At 43.3% G+C, this 21,122-nt stretch overlaps 1 protein-coding gene across 4 annotated transcripts in view; it reads left to right on the plus strand.

Moving 5' to 3' along the window:
- The window catches only part of ZCCHC9 (zinc finger CCHC-type containing 9), a 72,701-nt gene that overhangs the window by 40,901 nt on the left and 10,678 nt on the right, over positions 1–21,122 (plus strand). For 2 of the 4 annotated variants that reach the window (XM_085632411.1, XM_085632410.1), the window contains exons 5-6: positions 15,773–15,841; positions 18,186–18,237. In XM_085632411.1, coding sequence (XP_085488537.1) covers positions 15,773–15,841; positions 18,186–18,202 — 86 coding nt within the window. In that variant the 3' untranslated portion in view covers positions 18,203–18,237. The remainder of the gene's footprint in view (positions 1–15,772; positions 15,842–18,185; positions 18,238–21,122) is intronic. The other 2 variants (XM_085632409.1, XM_085632408.1) reach the window with 1 other exon arrangement.

Here is a 21,122-nt window from a genome sequence, read left to right on the forward strand (position 1 = left end):
TTTCTCCTCTTCTTCCAAACTACAAGTTAAATTATTCTTAAAAATGTAATCTAATGTTAATTCTTCTTTCTCAATAAAAATCTCACCAAAAATGTTAGCTTCTTTAGCTGGATTCAGCTCTTTGTTCATTGGCAAGTGCCCAAAAATACTATCTTTGTTAGACATCTTATAATCTATTTTCCCTAGCAAATAAAAAACACTACTTAATACACTACAAGAAATTCCATACGTAGCTGGTAAATGGTGATAAATAACACCTTCTGAAACGGACACAGGTAATTGCATACAAACGTAGCAATCCCTTACTTCCGTTGTTTTCACATATTCGTATAACAATTTTGAAAAAACATTACTAGAAAAATCATTAATTGACCTATCTTTATGCATGTAAGTATTACTAATTCTAGTTGGAACTACTTTTTGCGAATTCTTTTCTACATTTGTCTCATTCTCAGTATGTATTTCAAAGGTACCTATTGAAACTCTAAATGTAACTAATAAAGCTAAAATACCCCATAGTAGCATTAATAATCCAGTACAGCAGCAGCACATTCTACACCATCTTTTTAAGAAGGCACATCTACTTTGATTATTCTCTATGTTAGCCATTTTACTACTTTGACCTTGTCTTTTGACTTAGCCTCTACTACTCCACTACTGTAACTTTCAAACTTTGGATTACTTCAAACAGCTGAGTTTCAGACTTTCTCCTTTTCACTTTTTCCAAGTGATTTCTTCAGTTCACTCAATTTGGATATTCATCACTTTTCACTCCTTCTTCCTCAGCAACATCAAATTGTATCAGATCATCAACAACATCCTGTGCATCTGACTCTTCTCCAATGTCAGTCAGAATAACTTTTAAGATTCCAACAGATTCTTCCTTTTCCTCAACCACTTTTCTCAAGATCCCCTCCGGATTATCTCGAGTCACTGTTTCTTCTTTCCCTTCTTCAGACAGTGCCACATAAGACCATTCCGGTGATCTGTACTTTTGGTTGGGTCTTCTAATTCTTTTAATTTCCTCAGGTTCTCTTGACTCCTTTTGCTCCTTCCTTTTTATTTCGTTTTGACTCGATACTTCATTCACTTGTTCAGCTTTCGATGTATTTCCTCATATCAGTCTGTATCTCAGCCTCTTTACTCTGTTGTTAGGCCAAAAATCTCCTCTTACGACCTTTTTCGGTCTTATTTCTGTATTATTTCTTTCTCCAATCCAAGTTCTCTTTCTCAGAACTCGACCCTTTGATTTTTCACTTTCACTTTCATCCGATTCTGTTTCAAATGCCTCTTGTTCTTCAGCAGTTTTCTTTCGCTCTTGTTCTTCAGCAGTTTTCTTTCGCTCCACAGTCTTTTTCACCACTATTTGAGACTTCCCTACTTCTTTCCCTCCTCGGGTCTCCGACACGCAATCTTCTTGCTGTCTACTTGTCCCTTCACCTAGCTTATTAGAAGTGTTCCCTACACCTCCTCGGGGGTCTTCCGCAATCTGACCCTCTCTATCTTCTTCTGACCCTAGTTCTTCAGATATAATCTCAAGTGGTTCTTCAATCTCCTCCTCTTCTGATTCAGGAGTAATTTCTGTGGAGCTGCTCTTTTCTTTTCTTTTTCCTCCACTGCTTTTTGGAACTTCAGGCTCTCTTTCAGAATCAGATCTCCTTCCTGAGATTCTCAATGGTTCTCTTGAACTTGAAGCCTTTTCTGCTTCTTTTCCTGAACCTTGATTCTTTCTCACTGGTTCTGGGTCTTCATCATCACTGGAATCTGACTCTTCAAAATACTCTCTACCAGTCCCATCCTTTGGGTTTGGAACTCTCAGAGTATGACTCGCATGCACCCAGTTTTTCACACCAGCACACTTCACTGCAGTCGTCGTAGTTAAAATGACTTGTCTTGGTCTTCCCCACCTTGGAACCAAGCAATTTCTTCTTCTGTGAACTTTAATCCTCACCCAGTCTCCTGGACTCAGATCATGAGCTTGCTTCTTCTCAAGTGTAGTAGCTTCTTCTCCAATCTGATGAAACACAGAATGAACTGCGTCAGCCAGGCCTTTACAGTAATCCAAAATCATGTCATCAGTTATTGTCATCAACTTATTGACAGCTACATATGCATGTCGCATTGCACGTCCCATTATGATTTCATGCGGACTTAAACCAGTAGTTCTATCTGGAGTAGATCTAATAGTCATTAGCACTAGAGGCAAGACATCTGGCCATTTCATGCCAGTGGCTAAGCACATCTTACCAATCCTGTTCTTGATTGTGCCATTTATCTGCTCAACCACACCAGAAGCCTCTGGTCTGTATGCACAATGTAGCTTCTGCTGCATGCTTAATGCTTCACAAATCAAACTCATGAGTTCATTATAGAAGTGTCCACCTCTATCAGACTCAATCGTTACCGGAAATCCGTATCTAGGAATCAATTCTCTTAACAGTAACTTTGCCACTGTTACTCCATCATTTCTCCTAGTCGGATAGGCCTCAACCCATCTTGAAAACAAACAGACTACCACTAGTACATATCTCAGTCTGTTCACTTGGGGCATTTCAATGAAATCAATCTGCATTCTTGTAAAAGGACCTCCTTCTCTGCTTATTGTTCCCAGACTCACCACTGTCTTCTTCCCAGTGTTAAATTGCTGGCAAATCAAACATCTTTGACAGATACTTTCTGCAATTGTCCTGAACTTTGCATTGTACCAGGTCTGTTTAAAAGACCTAATCATTGAATCCCTTCCCAAATGTCCCTGGCCATGATACATCCTTGCCATTGCTGACAGCATGGAGTTCGGCATTACTGGTCTGCCATCTCTATAGACCCAAACATGGTCTGTCTCTCTCGGGGCACAACCTGCCTTAATCCAATCTTTCCTTTCTTCCTCCTCTGCCTCATCCTGCAACTGTTTCACTTCATCCCATGTCTCTAAGACATTAGTAAACATCACAGAACAAAAAGACATTTCACCCTCTCGTTCCCGATTAATAGATTGGTTATTTTTGGCACAATATTGTGCAATGTCGTTAGCATATCTATTGCCAACTGTCACAAAATCATCTCCTTGTCCATGAGCAGCACATTTCACAACTGCTAATTCTTTAGGCAGCTTTATCGCCTCAAGCAATTTCCCAATCACTTCAGCATTCTTTATTGGAGTCCCACTCGACGTCAAGAAACCTCTTTGTAGCCAAAGTTGGCCAAAGTCATGCACAACTCCAAATCCATACTGACTATCAGTCATCACAGTCGTTCTCAAATCTTTCCCAATTTCACAAGCTTTTGTCAATGCAATTAATTCAGCAACTTGCGCAGATTTCACTCCTTTCAATGATGATGCTTCCATTACTTCTGAAACCTTACACACTGCATATGCTGCACATAGCACACCCTCATCATTCCTCAGGCATGATCCATCCACAAACAACACATGATCACTCTCATGCAAGGGAAGATCCCTTATGTCTGGTCTCGGTTTTGTACAGTAATCAAGCACATCCAAACAATTGTGATCATCTTCTGTTTTCACACCTACATTTTCAATATCCGGCAACAATGTCGCTGGATTCACATTCACACATCTCTCAAGAGTCACATTTGATGCTCCCAGAATGACTTTTTCATATTTAGTCAACCGACTATGTGACATGTACTGAGTTCTGCTTCTCGTCAAAAGAATTGCCACATTATGAGGTACGAATACCCTTACAGGATATCCCATTATGATTCCCTCACTCTGTTCTAGGCTTCTGCATGTTGCAGCCACAGATTTCAGACAACCTGGTAAACCCACAGCTACAGGGTCAAGTGTCGATGAAAAGTACGCAATAGGCCTTCTCAGTAATCCATGCTTCTGAATTAACACTGAAAGTGCACATCCATTTCTCTCACTGCAGTACAATTCAAATTCTTTTTCATAATCTGGCATACCCAAAGCAGGGGCTTCACACATTCTGCTTTTCAGCTCTTCGAATGCTGCCATTTGTTCTCCATCTAGTTCCAATGGGTCTGTCATCTCACTTTTAGTCAGCTTAATCAGTGGCTTTGCTATCAGCGAAAAATTAATTATCCACTGACGACAATAACCCACCATTCCCAGGAACATTCTCACTTCCCTCTGGGTCTTTGGGGCTTTCATTTCCCTGATAATTTTGATCCTGTCATCAGTCACTTTTCTCAGACCTTTCTCAATATTATGTCCAAGATAATGCACCTCTTTCTTGCAGAATTGTAATTTAGCTGGAGATACTTTTAACCCTCCATCTGCCAGATGATTCAGTAAAGCTATAGTATCTACTTCACAAGCTTCACGTGTCTTTGATGCCACAAGTAGGTCATCAATATACTGCACTAATACTGAGTTTTCAGGCATGATCAAACTCTCCAATGACTTTTTCAATAACTGATTGAATATTGAAGGACTCTCTGTATACCCCTGTGGGATACGACACCATGCTAAGATACGCTGGCCAAATCTAAATGCAAAAATCGGCTGGCTGTCATGATGCAATGGAATTTAAAAGAAAGCATGGCACAAATCAATCACTGTATACCACTCAGCATCATGTGGAATCTGATACAAAATCACTGATGGATTTGGCACAATAGGACAACATGCCACCACAATTTGATTAACTTTTCTCAAATCCTGTACGATCCTGAATTTCCCATTAGGCTTCTTTAGCCCCATTATTGGTGAATTACACGGACTACTCAGTAGTTCTCTCAGAACTCCCTGCTGAATCATTTTCTCAATTATAGGAGTTATTCCCTCAATTATTTCTGGTGTCATTTTGTACTGAGGAATGTTAGGATAAGTAATTCCCTCTTTCACTGAAATTTTCACAGGATCTACATTATTCATCAATCCCACATCCTCTCCAGTAAAATCCCAAACTGTCCTTTTCACTGTGTCTCTCAGCTCTTGAGGCAAATCCTCTGGATCAAACACAGCATATGCACCAATTAACTCACTTTCTCTATTTTCTAGAGTCATTCGGTACAAAATATCCTCATCTGGTGTTTCAAAAGCTATTCCATCTGGTGTACAAAAAATTGTACAGTTCATTGTACAGAGTAGATCCCTACCTAACAGGTTCACTGGACTTGTGTCACAGACGATAAATCTGTGCATATCTGAAAATTTCCCTATTTGTACTCTTACTGGTTCAGTAAGACGTGTTCTGATTTGTGTATTGGCTACACCAACTACTTGGATTGCTTCATCCGAGAGAGGAAGATTTCTAATATCTGTTGACCTGACAGTTGATCTTGTCGCACCTGTGTCTACTAAAAAAGTAACACCTTCTTCATTTATTTTTCCATCCACAAATGGCCCTGCCTGGTCTATTTCTAGAGTTGCACCAAGTATGCACTCTTCCTCCTCTCTTCGGCACCGTCAATAATCACCCTCAGACTCACTCCCTTCATTCTTTAACAAGTACTGTTGTACCTGGTTAGAACGCCTTGGTTTGTTTACCTGCTCATCATTGTAGAATCCCGAATCCGGATTATACTTTTGTGCTCCTCTATTCTGCGGCAAGGGCGGTTTTGGCTCTTGACTCTGCTGTCTCACAACTTTCTGCTGTTGCTGCTGTTGATTTTTCCCCTCGTTCTGCACCTGTTGATTCAAGGAGTTTCCCTCATTATTCACTAATGGTGGATTGGTACATTCTGATCTCCAATGTCCCAGTTGGCCACAGTTGTGACATGGGAACTTTTTCTTAGCTTCCTCAAGATTCCCCTTTCCTTTCCCTGCATACCTAGGTCTATTCCCTGCATTATTTCCTGGATTATTTGCCTGTTCCACCAACTGTGCTTCCTGTCTTTCCGCAACTTTCACCTGTGCCCACATTGCTTTCTCTTTCAGCTTTCTCTGTTTTGCTTCAATCTCATCACTGAAGTATTTTGCATGTCTCAGAATCTCATCTATTTTCTTACTCTGCCAATCCACAGTATGCTCACGAATTCTTTCACTAATCTCAGGTCTCAGGCCATATACAAATCTGTATACAAAATGACTCAAATCCTTGTCACCCAGGTGTTCATCTCCACTGAATTGTTTAAATGCCAGTATCAGCCTCTCTTAAAAAGCATGAACTGATTCTTTTGCTTCCTGATGTGTTCGATCTATTTTAACCCAGTCTGTTTCTTTTGGAGGTACTTTATTTTTCAGGTATACAATCACCTGCTCATACTTTCTCATTACTTCTGGATCTGGTGCTCCTGTTCTCTGATCCCTTGAATATTCCTCAGTAGGCCAACTCACAACTATTTTACACTCAGCCCACAAGTCTGCTGGAACAATTATATCAAACAGACTATTCAGGTCAATCCACAGCACTTTTGACAATTTCACAAACCTGTCTACCTGCCTGTACCGCTCGACGGGCTTTTCTCTCAATCGAGGGAAATCATTCGTAAATGATAATATATCCTGTCTGGTCCATGGAACATGTACATATCCTCCTCCAGGTATTTCTCTCATAGGATAAGTATCCACTGGTTTTTCCTTTTCTCTCACAGGAAATGCTGAATAAGTCCTATCCCCTGATTCTTCTCTCTTTTTGTACCATCTATCCTTCCACTTTTCAACATCACCCCATTTTCGCAATAAAGCGATCATATCTTTAATCTGTCCTGTTCTACCAGTACCATTCAAATTCTCTATGTCTTTGTCTGTGAAATCCATCCTGTAAGACTTCTGCAAAACTTTCACTTTATCAATGTCAACTCCATAGTCATTTGCTATCGCTCTTAATCTGTCATGAGTATTTCTCGCTCTCCAGGTGATATTCTTACACATAAACAATAATTCACCATCATGATGATTTTTTAGAATTTCGGTTGGAACTGTCCCTGCAACAAGCTCTTCTAATTCTACACGTAACCTAGCAACATCAATTGCTTGTGAATCTTTATCCCTCTTTTGAAGAACTTTCATCCATTCATTCAGATCCTCAGCTGTTATTTCAGTAGATTTTCTCACTGGAACCACTTTCTTCTGCGGTTCTAAAATTGGCATCCCTGAACAACTAGCTTCACCAGCATCCAGTCCTGAATTAGACTCCTCTAATCCTTCATTACAGGTGTCATGTCTTAATTTTCCTGCCCTTTTTCCTGAATCTCCTGAAGGACCAGCCAAACTTGTCAATCTATTCCCAACATATGGAATAACCAAACCATTCTCACCCTTCCTCTGCTTATCAAAAACAGGCATAACCGGACCTATGGTTACGGGTACCGTAACAGCATCTAGATTTTTTGTCAGTTCCTTGATCTTTTCAGTCAACTCCGATGTAGTTCTGGCTAATTCTCTCGTATTTTCACCACTGCTTCTATTTTCTCTCTCCCTGAAAGGATTACCACTTCTTAACTCAGGTGTCACATTTTCTGTCTTAATGATACGATGCGTATCTCTTATCGGAGAAACAACTGGTGTACTCTCTTCTGGTTCCGGTCTATATGGAGGTGGTCTTTTGTAAATCATGTCATTTAAAACCTCATCCTCATATTCATTAACTCCATATCTTCTCACTTCTGCCTCAGGAACCCTTTCTGCTCCCTCTTCAACTGTTCTCACAGGATATAATCCCTCTGACATACTAGCATCTCGCCATCTCGTCATTCGATCATGATGAGTTTCACGACCATGTCTCCTCCCAAACATATACCTATAGTTGCCTCCAGACCTCTGTTTCTCTCGCTCATGTACTTCCTCTTCCCATTCCACTAAAGCCTCGAATTGTGTCGGCCTTGGTCTTGGGTCAAGACATAACATCTTTTCCCGTAAATTTTTCAACACGGCCAGATTAAATGAACCATGCTCTGGAAATGCTAAAACTCCATCTTCTTTGGTATACCTAACCCAATTCTCCAACCATATACAGGTATGATACCCATATCTTGCAGCCATGAAGGATGCAGGCGTTTTCGATGGAGGTAACAATTCACCCTCTCTCGTTTTAACATCTTTATCCTTGTCGAACCAATTTTTAATCTTTCTGAACAAAGATTTTTTCTTTTTCTCCTCTTGGTAATACATTTTAACGCTTACCAAAACTTTCTAATCCCTTCCGTAATACAACTACACAATATGATTTTTCAACCAATAACAGCGCGACTCACACTAACGCACCAATCCTGGAACGTTACGTCACTAGAATAGCTCCACCAATCCTTGCGCGGCTCACACCAACGCACCAATCTCAGCGCAAGCACTATCCTGATCTAATATCCAATCAGAGCGCGGTCTATTTGACGTCAGCAGTCGCTGCAGTTTCTCGCTCCTGTCTCCTGTCAGTCGTCTACCCCTCCTTTACAAAAATTTCTCAGTAGACTTCGTGTCGAATTTCTACAAAATCTATTAGTTACAACATATAAACATCTCCATTGTCTGCTTCGCTAACCAAAGAATAATAAAGAAAATCTATTTCACAAGAAACCTCTCGTTGACACAGTAGCACATCCCTCTACTCTGCCCTTCTAACATACATTCATTAACTGTTTCCTCTAGGACTTATCCAAAGAGTCTTACAATCAACTAAATATACAAACATTCACGCACATTCATACAAGAAAATATAGTACATACACGCAGAATCCTGCTTTTCCCGAGAACAGCGAACAATCTGCTCCACTACAGAATTATAACACACATCAACCAAGCAGCTTACTTCTACTCAGTTTCTCAAACAAGCTCAGAGAATACCTATTACTTCTCCCGCGATAAGCTTTAACAGCGAACCTTACGGATCCCTGGGACTTAAAACCAGAGTTTCTCAGATAACCTTCACTACCATACGCACTCCTTATATACCAGAAATATCTCTAATAGTAACATAACAATGTCACTGATTCCGAATCCAGACAATGTGAATTTTCCTGCATACATACAGGACCAACAATCCCGTCTTTCCCGAGAGCAGCATATACTTCCCTCTGCCCTACTACGGAACTGCTACTAGCTCCCAAATTCCAGAAGCACTACATATAACTCAACATGACGACTCCAACATATAGTATTAGTACATATACCAACATCAATCAATAAGCTTAATGTACAAGCAATCTAATCAGATCAAGACAATCATCAATAACCTCCAGCAGGGTCACTCGCATATTTTCACTGACCCGAAGGCCTTACAAAAAGTGTTGAAAGATTGGATGAAAGAAAAACGACCCCCACCCAGAACACCACCTCCTGGATGAAGCGTCGGGAGGTCCCATGGATGAGCAGGATTGACTACGACATGGTGACACTAACTGTTGTGTATAGCTTGCTGTTACTGGGGGAGGGGGATCTGCTTTTGTTGGTACTGTGATTGGGGATAGACACACAAATACCTTGTGGCTGGGCCCTTCCGCTGCCTCGCATAGTGCTTGGTCGCCTTACTTGCATTGCGGGGGGGGGGGGGGGCGAGAGTCTTCTCCCTTACAGGGAGGGGGACACATTGATGAGACTCCCATACACTATCTTGTTTCAGCCTTAACTTTACGTGAGAATGGGGGCTATGACTGATCCGCTATGCTTCCTTTGATACAAGCTATTTCTGGGTTGGTTCAGAGTTGAGGCACATGATGCATCCACGCCTCTTGGGGCCCTTTTGAGCTGTGCTCTCCTACACTATTTCACAGCTGCGAGTATTTATAAATGGCAGGGTGCGGAGTATGGCCTTTATAGGTCACACACCCTTATTGCTGTGCGAGCTACATCCACCCCTGCGTGAACCAAATCTGGGATGTGTTTTGTTGTTTGGGAATGGGTGGGTTTTCTACTTGGGAGGGAGGGATGGTACCGCAGCCAAGTTGGGGTTGGACAGGCATGGGAGGGGGTTGGTGGGGTTTGACTCGTGAATTGCTGCAATGCTCACTCACACTGATTGCTTTTACTGCTGCATTATTGTGGGATTGTAGTTACAAAAGTACTGGCCGCCACGAATATGGCCGGACACGAGTGTGGGGTGGGCACATGTTGGGAATGTTTTTGGATGTATTCTTTGTAGTATTAATTCAAGCTGTGCAGCTTTGGCGTGACATGGTCCTGATTAGAATATCCTTGTTCCCTCTCAACTACATACTCTTGTATGACAGATACACCAGCGTTTAATCCTGATAGCACTCTTGACTCGCTGGTCCTGCTTACTTGGAACGTGCGCGGCCTTAATGACCACCGAAAGGTCTGTAAAATTCCAAGCTACCTTTCCAGACACAACTTTGACGTAGCCCTCCTGCAGGAGACTCACCTTCACCCGGATAGCCCGATTTTACGTACTAAAGGACTGCTGGGCAATGTCCATGCCGCGGGCTTCACTTCTCACGCTAGGGGGGGTCATGACGTGGGTGAATCCGAAGACATCGATAACACTGACGCCCTTGGAAATGGACAGAGAGGGTAGATTCGTCCTATCCAAATGCTGTGGGAAGGGACTAGAACTTTCCCTTTTGAATGTCTACGGCCCCAACTATGACCATCCAGACTTCTATACTAACCTGACGACTTTGACCCAACCATACGCTCAAGACCATATATTGTGGGGGGGGGGGATTTTAATTTTATCCGACACCCAGCTCTGGATAGGTCGGATGGCCCAGACAGACGCCCCCTCAGCCAGAATGGTAGAGATGTCCCTGATGAGGTTGGACATGTGTGAAGTATGATGGCACAGACACACGCCAAGGTGGTTACACGCACTACTCTGCACATCACAATATCCACACGAGAATAGACTACTGGTTCGCTTCACGGCACCTACTTCAGCATATTTGCGCATGCACGATCCTTTCCCGCACCTACTCTGATCATTCGCCACTACTACTAACACTTGCTTCTCCTAAGAAATGAATCCCCCCCCCCCCCCATTTTTATGGCGCTTCCCGCCATACTCCCTCCTCGACACTGTTTTCAAAGAGGAACTTGCCATGTCCATCGAGACGTTTTTCGGGACAAACGCTGGATCCGTTGACTCCTTTCAAACTGTCTGGGAGGCTTTTAAGGTGTATATCAGGGGGTGACTATTTCCAAGCATGCGGGGGTTCTTAAGTCGATACGCAGTAGGCTGGCGGCTCTAGAGCGCAAATTGAAGAACCTTGAGTCCTCTCGCGTGATGGACTTACTCTGGCACTAGCACAGACACTCCGGGAATATCATGAGGAGGCTGACGCAGAAATAAAACGCCTCGGGGAAATATGCGAGCGCCCGAACCTATGGCGAGGACGAGCGGCCGGGAACGGTTCTCGCACAAATTCTTAAGCAGCGCAGGGACAGAACTACGATACCAGACATTAAACCACAACCGGGAGACCCCCCGCTCACGGAGGCCCAGGTAGCGGAGCAATTTCGAAAATATTATGCAGAACTCTACTCCTCCCGCGGCTGCAGCCCAGACAAACGCATACGAGACTACCTGACCCATATTGAACTCTCATGGCTATCCAACTGGCACCGTGAGTTCCTGATGCGCCCGATCAAGCGGGAAGAAGTAGTCCTAGTGATCTCGGAGATGAGAGCATGTAGAGTGCCAGGGAGTGACGGTCTCACCGTAGCCTTCTATAAGGCGTTCCAGGACCTCCTAATTCCGCGCTTACTCACACTGTTTGAGGATATATGCCTCTCAGGAATGATGCCTCCGACTATGCCAGAAGCGATTCTTGTAGCCATACTCAAACCGGGGAAGACTCCGGATGAGTGCGCATCGTATAGCCCTTTGTTTCTTTTGAATGTGGACGCTAAAATCTTCGCGAAGCCTCTTGCCAATCGTTTCACAGCCCACAGTCACAGGGCTGCACTCTATCTCCAATACTATATGCCCTGACGGCAGAGCCTCTAGCCTGCGCCCTACGGGACTATCACGGGCAGAGGGGCATACGGTTTCCAAACTACCGTTTAATTGTATCTGCGGACGACACGCTTATCTATGTTAGAGGGTAGACATCCTTTACTCCGCATGCGTTACAACGCATGCCATTACCCCGCATTTTTTACTCTGCAAAAACGTTTACAATGCAGGGCTTTACATGCAAACAATTACAACGCATTCGCCATTACAACGCCCCGGTGGAGTTAGAATAGTAAATTGCATTGTAATGGACAATGCGTTGTGATGGATTGCGTTGTAAAGCCCTGCATTGTAAAAGTTTTTGCATAGTAAAATATGGGGGGGTAATGGCATGCGTTGTAAACTCATGCGGAGTAAAGTGTCATATTCATGTTAGAGAGTCTGAGATCAACCTCTCTCCGGTTCTAAGCGAGGTGGTCCTCTTCGGTTCCCTTTCAGGTATAAACGTCAACTGGAACAAGTCCATCATGTTCCCCCTCACCTCAGCCACTTTTCGAATTGAGCCGGAATATCCCCTGTAATGGACCACAGAGGCGGTGCGATACTTGGGTATCCGGCTACATACCGATTTGGAAGTTGTCCTGAGGGAAAATTATGGAGTCGCTATCTCCAAGCTGGAGGATGATGTTGAAAGATGTTTCAGTCTCCCGCTATCATTGATGGGCAGAGTATCCCTCATGAAAATGATTGTCCTACCACGCTTCCTCTTCATCTTTACGAACATTCCCATGGTCCTGTCCAAAACATTCTTTCGGCGTCTGCACTCACTAATGGTGTGTCTGGCGTGGGCGGGCAAACAGCCATGCGTTGCCTCGAAGATATTGACGTTGCCATATATGATGGGGTGGGGGGGCCTCGGTGCTCCCGACTTGGAATTATACTATAGAGCTGCTCTCATGCATATCACTGGATACACTGACCCTCTGACCTACAGATTGAGACCATAGTTGCCGACCCCAGGCCTCTACCAGCCCTGCTGTTCTCGCCTCGTGACAGACGCACTGGCATAATGGACTCTCTAAACTGTCACACACGCTTGGCATTATATACTGGACACTCAAGCAAGTAATCTATATGCTCCAATGGCCCGTCTTGACTGGTGCCACAGGCTTGCTCCGTGCAGGGACAGGGGAGTCATAATTGCATTGCAGACGCTAAACATACATACCATAGGAGACCTCTTTACAGGCGGCACTGCCCTTTCCTGGGAGGATGTTGCAGAGGGGGATAACGTACCGACGCTCCTTGGCAATTCCAATTCCACAGAGTTAGACACGCTCTCAGGGATCTACTTGGGGAGGATATGGCGGAACCCCCAGAGATCCCGGCTCTGACCGCTGTTACTAAAGCACAGTCACCCGCTAAATTAGTATCTAGAATATATCGCACCACGCTATCTGTCAGGGAAGGCGCATACAGCAAACCATGACTGGCGTGGCAACGGGACTTACAGGTAGAACTGACAGATGATAAGTGGCTCTACTGCTGCTTGAGTACCAAACTAATCTCGCTCAACGGACGTCATAGATTAGTCCACTTTAAATTCCTTAACAGGGTTTACTATACGCCGGAACGATTATACCGCTATGGCATGCGCGAGGGATCTCAGTGCGAAAAGATGCGGAGAACTAATCGAGAACTAATCGCTGATTTCTTTCAAGTGGCCTGCCCATCGGTTGCCCACTTTTCACCGAAATTAACCGCATTACGGACATGACGTTATCTTCGGACCCGGTCCTAGCTCTACTGGGCTATTCCAAACCACTTCCCAAGACACACAGACGTCTTGTGGACATGGCATTCCTCCTAGCGAAGAGATGTGTGGCACTCTGTTGGCTTTGCGGCCCGACACCTACTTTGGCGCAGTGGTCCAGAGACATGCTGTACTGCTGCACTCAAACGGAAAACTATAGCGAGTTATTACCACCCCACAACAGACCCAAAAACCTCTGGGCCCTATATATGACCAGGAGATCCACCCTGACGGCTCACGACCATGATGACACTACTCCTCCAGCGACGGCAGGTCGCGACAACCAAGACCCTACCACGTAACGATCCCTTTCTTTTATAGTATGCACCTACGATGTATGATCATTGAACCGCTGCATGTAGATGACATCACTTGGACCATGTCGATGTCTTTATTTCATTGTCTTGTTTTATTTTCCCTGTTTTAAAAACTCAATAAACCTATTGAATAAAAAAAAAAGTTGGACACAGAAAACAGATTTTATTTTCCAACCAACCAGTCCCACCACCCTCTAAGCTCTGGTGGCCCTCAGAGCTGAATCCTCCCTATTCTGGTGGATTCGGCTAGAAATCTAAGGTTCAACTTCAATAATGATCTATCCTACAAGACCCAGATTCGCCAGGTCTCCTCTTCGTTTTGCTGGAAGCTGTGCGGAAATTCCTTCACTTTCTCCCGATGGAGTGCAGGAGGACTGTAGTCCACGCATTGGTCACATCTAGACTGGACTATTCTAATAGTTTCTATTTAGGAATACAAGCCTATCTGGTCTGCAGGCTGCAACTAGTTCAAAACGCTGCGGCAAGATTGATTAGAAATGTGCCGTTCCGCCATCGCATCTCTCCCCATCTGCAGAGCTTTCACTGGTTGCCTGTCAGTAGGGGAATTGAATTTAAGGCACTTACTCTGGCCTACAGAGCCACCAGGGGTCGGGGCTCAGCCTATCTGAGACATAGATTGCAAAATTGCCAGCAAAACCGGGTCCTGAGATCAAACTACATGAAATTGCACCCTACTCCTCCTTTCTGTAAGGCCAGGATAGGTGGTAGAGCATTCGCAGTTAGGGCTGCGAAGCTCTGGAATGCCATGCCTCTCCACCTCCGCTTGATGGAGTCGGAACCAGCCTTCAGGAGAGCTATAAAAACCGGGCTCGTTAACCTTGCATAGCGTTCTTCCTGTGCTCTTTAGTGTGAATCTGCTACCTTAGCGCCGGGACACCTCAGTTGGAGGTAGCCGTGCGCTTTATAAATTTCATTCATTAATATTATTATTGTTATGTATGGGGTACAGTGAAAAGTTTAAACCAATTAGGATAGAAAGTGCCAAAGAGCTCTGCTGATTAACGAGTGCAGAATTGGAAGGTAGTGGGCAGATAAGAGGGGAATATAAAGGATTGCATGGGGTCAAGGAACTGATGTGTTTGAAAAGCTGGGGAAAGGTTGTGATGAAAGACGGGGTGAGGGGCGCAAGCTGAAGAGAGGGAGACATATTGGGGTCACAATGTTAAATGGGAAAATAACATTTGTCTTTATGTATTTTTCAATGGGACAATGGCATTTTAAGAGGGAAATTCAATAAATTGGAACTGTCAGAATTGTCATAACAGCATTTGTTGTCTCATTTTGTCAGGGACTCTTATTCCTGCGCATGCGCATATACACTTGATGCTGATCACAGATCACATGCAGCTGTCGGGTACACATGGGTGGTGTAGGTTGATCTGTACTGTCCTTTGATCCCTTTCTCCCAGTACAACATTTGCCGTGCCCCATTCCAGTGAATAAGCTGATCACTGCCCGTACACTGATGCCTTTTCCTTTATTCGTATATTTAAATTTTTCGAGTGCTAAGAATGACTTAAGCTTTTAAATGCCATGCCTCTTTTTTCTTTGCCTGTCTCCAGGTTCATGGGTGGAGCAAGACGCCTCGTGAACATATGGGAATTACCACAAAAGCTACTTACACCAGCATATCAGTGCCCTGATCAAGATACAAAAAAACATTATTGATCTAGATATTGAAGCCCAAATTATCTTGAAGTTCAATGTAGACTAAAGACTCATCCAGATGTTGTCCCTCTTTCTCATTAGACTGTTTGTCTCTGTTGGTAGCATTTATATTGTTTACATTTTTATGAAAGTAATCAATAAAATACAAATTTACACATGTGCAATTCTGTTTTTAGGGGGCTCCTGTAGGAGTTGTGGATCTGTGGAACACTTTCAGAGAGATTGTCCAGAACAACAAAATTCAGGTAAATCCAACATAAGGCATCTGACTACTCATAATGGAGTTTGGGTTTAAATGTAATTAATTCAGGTTGTGCAATCGAGCATGGTGGAAGATCTTTTACGTTTATGACCCAGTGTCTAACATATTTGGGATTTGTTTTTTTTCTTCCGTGTTAACTTCCATGCACATGCCAGTCATGGATGCTGCTATGTATCATGGGGTGGCTCCTGTGGGTGATCACCTATCTATTCCAACTGACACACCAAGATGAAACAAGAAATAGAAGACGCTGCATGGTTTCCATTAATTAGGAAAGCATGAGGCAGTTTGGCATGTAGGTTGTGCATATGCTTTTATTTGGACATCACTGTTTGGAATGTTGTGTTCTAAGCTCCTATGGTGCTTGTTATTTTGTCATTTGATGCCTGGCTGTCGCCAATGCTGGGAATGTCTCCTGTGCAGCTTTTATTTTGTTCATTTTTAGTGGAATGCATGCTGCATCGGTGCTTGTGGGTATGAAACTATTCACTTTATTATACTAATGAAGAAGTGAATCTAGCAAGGATCCTCACACACCTAGAGTAATGACCATCACTGGAAAATAATTTTTTTGTGTGAGATTTTAAGAACTTTATTTATTTTGGCAGTACTGACCATCTATCGACTGGACGTGTCTATGGGCTATCCTCAGCTAGGATATATTTATCCCATATCTCCTTTAGATATTATTATTATCGAACAGGTGAATGGCACGTAAAATAAATTCTCACCTGAAAAGTGTATGTGTGCGTAAAGCGCTCAAAGTTGTGTTAGGCTGCTGCTTGCTTTTTCATGAGAGCAGATCATTTGGGTGCATGTTACAATTAGTTGCACGGAGAAGGAAATTAATGGTACATTTTGAGGTTGAAATGATGAGGTAAAGGTCAGACAGTACTAAGAAAACATGGTAAAGAGGAAGGCACCTTCTTTGTTTCCTTATATTTAAGGTACACTGTGGCTGCTTGTCCTGCAGACTCTGTCACCATACTGATCTTCCTGATCCCACATTTTTCCTGCCCAGGAGTGTCGATGATTATTGATGTCATTGAAAAATAGTATTTGACCACCACAGAGGGTGTATTGAGGAGTAGTGAAAAAAAGTAGATGATTAACCGGTATATATCAATTTAATTGTTGTTTTTAAGTCTCACCTGCACACAACTTTTAACTGACTGTTGACGAAAGGCCACATGTTCAACATAACAAAAACTTACAGTAGGCTTAGAGCAAGCCCATTGCTAACCATTGGTCGGCTTTCGTGTCACTTACATGTGCTTGTTTCTAATACAATGTCTTTCCTTTCTGTTTTAAAAAAAAATACCAATACCTACTGTAACCCTGCCCTAGCTGAAGGGAACAATTTTATCTGTTAAACAGAAAGAAGTTAAGACAACATTTCAGTCTCTTTTCTATACCATCAACTTTTTTGTGTGTTTATAGACCCCACAATAAGTGGCGTGCTTCATTATAGATGTTCGCTTCTAACCAGCAACAATATTTTCCAAGTTGGGCTATATAACTTATTTTTCCTTGTTTTGTTCTGTTGGAGAAAAAATGATTGGTACTCTCCAGCATCAGCAAAACAAAAAGCATTTTGCCAATGCTGGGGAAAAAAAGCACATACTGTTTTGAATGTGCATTTGCATCATGATGCATGGGTGCGTATATGTCATAAGGCATGCATATGTAATGATGTAACTGTCTTTTTAATAAAAAAAAAAATGTGATCCAAGTTGGCGGAAGCTGATCTTAGTGCAGTAAATCATAGCTGCTCTATTTTCTCTTTGTTGAAGGAGAAATGTTTTTAAAATTAATTCGGAAACAGTTGCTTGTGCTAACTTTGGCCACACACAACTTTTAACGTCTGTTCGGGAGGCATAGGCACTGGCTGGGAGCAAATGGTTAAAGAATGTTTTTTCACAATTTGAGGACAACTTGCATCATATTGGTCATGTTTAATAGGATGCATTAATACCTCTACAGCTATAAGAAATGGAAATCCAAAAAGGGTCTCAGCGGTACAGTTATCCTCATTGTAATATAACTTGGGTGTGGTGTCCCACCAGCTTGAGAATCTATAAACTGCTGTTTCAGCTGTGTTGCTCAGTTGTTCGCTAGCTGATTACTGTGTTTTACATATGCCTCCAATGTGGGGAGTATTTTACAATGACTACTTTTCTCAACATACACCTAGGCAACTGTGATGGTATGGGCCCACATTTCCAGTGCATCTGAGAATTCTCAACAGAGTTACAGCAGCAAGGTGGATATAGTATGCAGCAGACGAATATTTGTGGCTGACTTTATTTTTTAATGTCTTTTTACAGCTTTACTGGGAACTTAAGTCGAGCTAGCACCCTTCTGCCCAACAAGTACAAAGTTAGTATCAGTCGTCATCCTCTGAGGAGCTAAGTCAGACTCCGAGCTCATTGCGTCATGCTTGGTTGTGTGCAGCAATTTTCTTCCATGCTCTACATCACAATTTGCATTCCAACAGTTCCTGCGCAATGTTTCATGGTTGATGACTTAATATTCCAAGAGGACTCTACTTTCATGAAGGGATTTGTAAGCTGAAGCACACACATTTGAATAGTTACTCCTGTTGAATTTACGTTGTGAAGAAATCCTTCTGTCTTTGTTTGATTTCCCATTTTAAAGTCTGGCTGTAAGAAATCGGGTTATTGGTGGGGGTGGTTGAGGAGAACCCTCACTCGGGCAACAATCCCAATCCTTGTCAAGGTGAATAACAAAAGTCCCCAAATTAACCTCTGGTAGCTTGGCACAAAGCAGTCTGGCTTAACTTAGAGTCAATCTGTAAAGTATTTTTGCAGCACCCAAACAGTAATAAAGTGAAAATGCAACACAAGAATTTTCCCAAACCAATTTAGAAAAACAGAGTACATTTTAATAAATAAAATGACACTAAAACAAATTAAACCCAATCCGTAGAGCTGGAGTTATGAATTTCCATTTTTGTGTGTGAAATCTGGCACCTAAAAACACAAAGTGTCACTCGCAGTCTTGGATGGAGCATAGGTGTCCGATACAGGGACCAGGTTAGTCCAGCTGAAAGGGTTACCTTCTCAAAGTCTCTCGCAAAGAGTCCTGTTCGGTGTAGAGGATGTTGCGAGGAGGAGGAAGTTGTGAGGAGCAGGGAGAGCGTCCTGGATGTTCGTCACTAGCATAGAGAACAGGACACCGAGCACAGACTGTCATCTCTGTAGAACAAAGAACCAGTCAGGCGTTGTGGACGGTCATTGCTGGAGCATCGCATTCAAGGTCACCTTGGGCTGTCGATACTGTAGCGTGAAGTGCAAGTCTTGAATTGCCGGTTGACTCTGGCTGTCAATGTAGTACGAAGAGTCTGGTTGACTGAAACTTCATGTTGCCGGTCATTGCTCGCTGCAGAGTCTCGGCGATTACAGGCCCGTTCATGATAGTGAAGAGGCAAAAGCTTAAGGATTTCACCTTTCTTCACAGGAGGAGCTTCACTGATGCTAGCAAGAGCTCTAGAACCTGCAGAGGCAACTTTGGTTATCAGGAACTCATTCTAGTATAGGCAAACAGAGCTCGGGCAGGTCCAGTGCAGCAGATCAGCTGGGCAGTTGCGGAGAGCGCTCTAGACCTTGTTGTCCCTGTAACTCAGACAGGAAGTCAGCCAACTGCCCCTTAGAGTCCAATCACATTTTTTTTAAACGTGGAGTCATTTAGGCTAGCCAGGGATCAAGGGAGAATGTAAGGATGTCCTCAAGCAGCAGGGATGGCAAGACAGTATATCTGTAATGTCCACAGGTCCAGGAGTGTACTGATGAGTTGTTCTGAGGGTCCATTATTTATACCTGGAAGTGCGTGCGTGTGTCTGTGTGTGTTTGTGTGTGTGGGGGATGGGAGGGGGGTTCCCTATACTACACCCACATCTGGTTCTGGAAAGTTCTTCCCTTTCCCGGTTAAGGCTCCAAGAAGTGTGGGGGTGATGCAACTAGTGGCAGGTACCTTTGTGCGTCCTGGAGGCAAGCCCTTTGATGTGTAAGTGAGGCAGGGAACAGCTCTGCCCCAACCATCCTGTACACTCATAAATTCCATTTTGTCTCACTGCCTGGTGAAAATACAAAAAGCCTAAGAGCAGAGTCGTTCACAGTCCAGTGACCCAGGACACTGGCAGACTGCTCAAATGGTTAGAACAAGAAAATACCAACTTTCCAGAATTGTGACTTAAAATCAGACTTAAACATTAAAGAGGATTTTAAATTACAATTCATTTCATTTACGTCTTAAACCGAACAAGTCTCCCTGCTCCCAATCAAAAGTTAGCACTTATTAAATGTTTAGGGCAACCCCATGTAAGTCTGTGGGAGATGTAGGCTTTACAGTAGTTAAAGTAAATTAAGGAGTTATGTTCTACAAGGACATATAAAACTTAAACCCACATGTCCTACTTTTTAAATACAATGCACCCTGCCCCGTGGGCCTTTGGACCTACCTGAGGGGTGACTTCTATGTATTAAAAAAGGAAGGTTTAGGCCCGGCAAAAGGTCTATTCGTCCAGTTTGAAATGACAAGTTAAACTGTACTGCAGACTGCAATGGCAGGCCTGAGATATGTTTTAAAGCTCTACTTCAGTGGGTGGCACAATTCATGCTGCAGGCCCACTAGTAGCATTTAATTTACAGGTCCTGGGTACATGTAGTACCAAATACTAGGGACTTACAAGTAAATTAAATGTGCCAGGCAGGTGTAGGCCAGTGTTACCATGTTTTAGATAGAGAACAAAAGTTTGCACTGGTTCGCAGTGGTAAAAAATGCTCAACGTCCTAATGCCCAAAAAAACAGGTTTGCAACAGGAGGCAAAAATCATGTTGGGAAAGGGAAGGTAGGGGAGGCGGTCGACCACGCAAAAAGGGCCAGGTCCAACACTGGTGTTAAAAGCTTTATTTTATTTATTTTTTTAACAGATTTTATTGGTCAATTTGCATATAGGTCGCAGAGCTCTGCCCTCCAGAGATCCCCGCCAAATCAAACAGAAGACATACCTTACAGCAACCAACTTCCCCCGCCCCCTCCCCCATAAACCACCAAGCACAACACAGTGACGTTTAACGACATTGCCCTACCCCCCAACCCCCACCACTTCCTACCCCCCCAAAGGTCGCACTAGTCCATTTCCCTCCCACTGCAAAACCAAAGGAGCACTCCGCGGGTCTCACCCCCAGCTCACCACCCCCCTTGCTCCTGCCCACTCCTCCCCATAAGCCAACCTCTGGTAA

This window comes from Triturus cristatus, chromosome 2_1, assembly GCF_964204655.1.
Source record: "Triturus cristatus chromosome 2_1, aTriCri1.1, whole genome shotgun sequence".
NCBI lineage: Eukaryota > Metazoa > Chordata > Amphibia > Caudata > Salamandridae > Triturus > Triturus cristatus.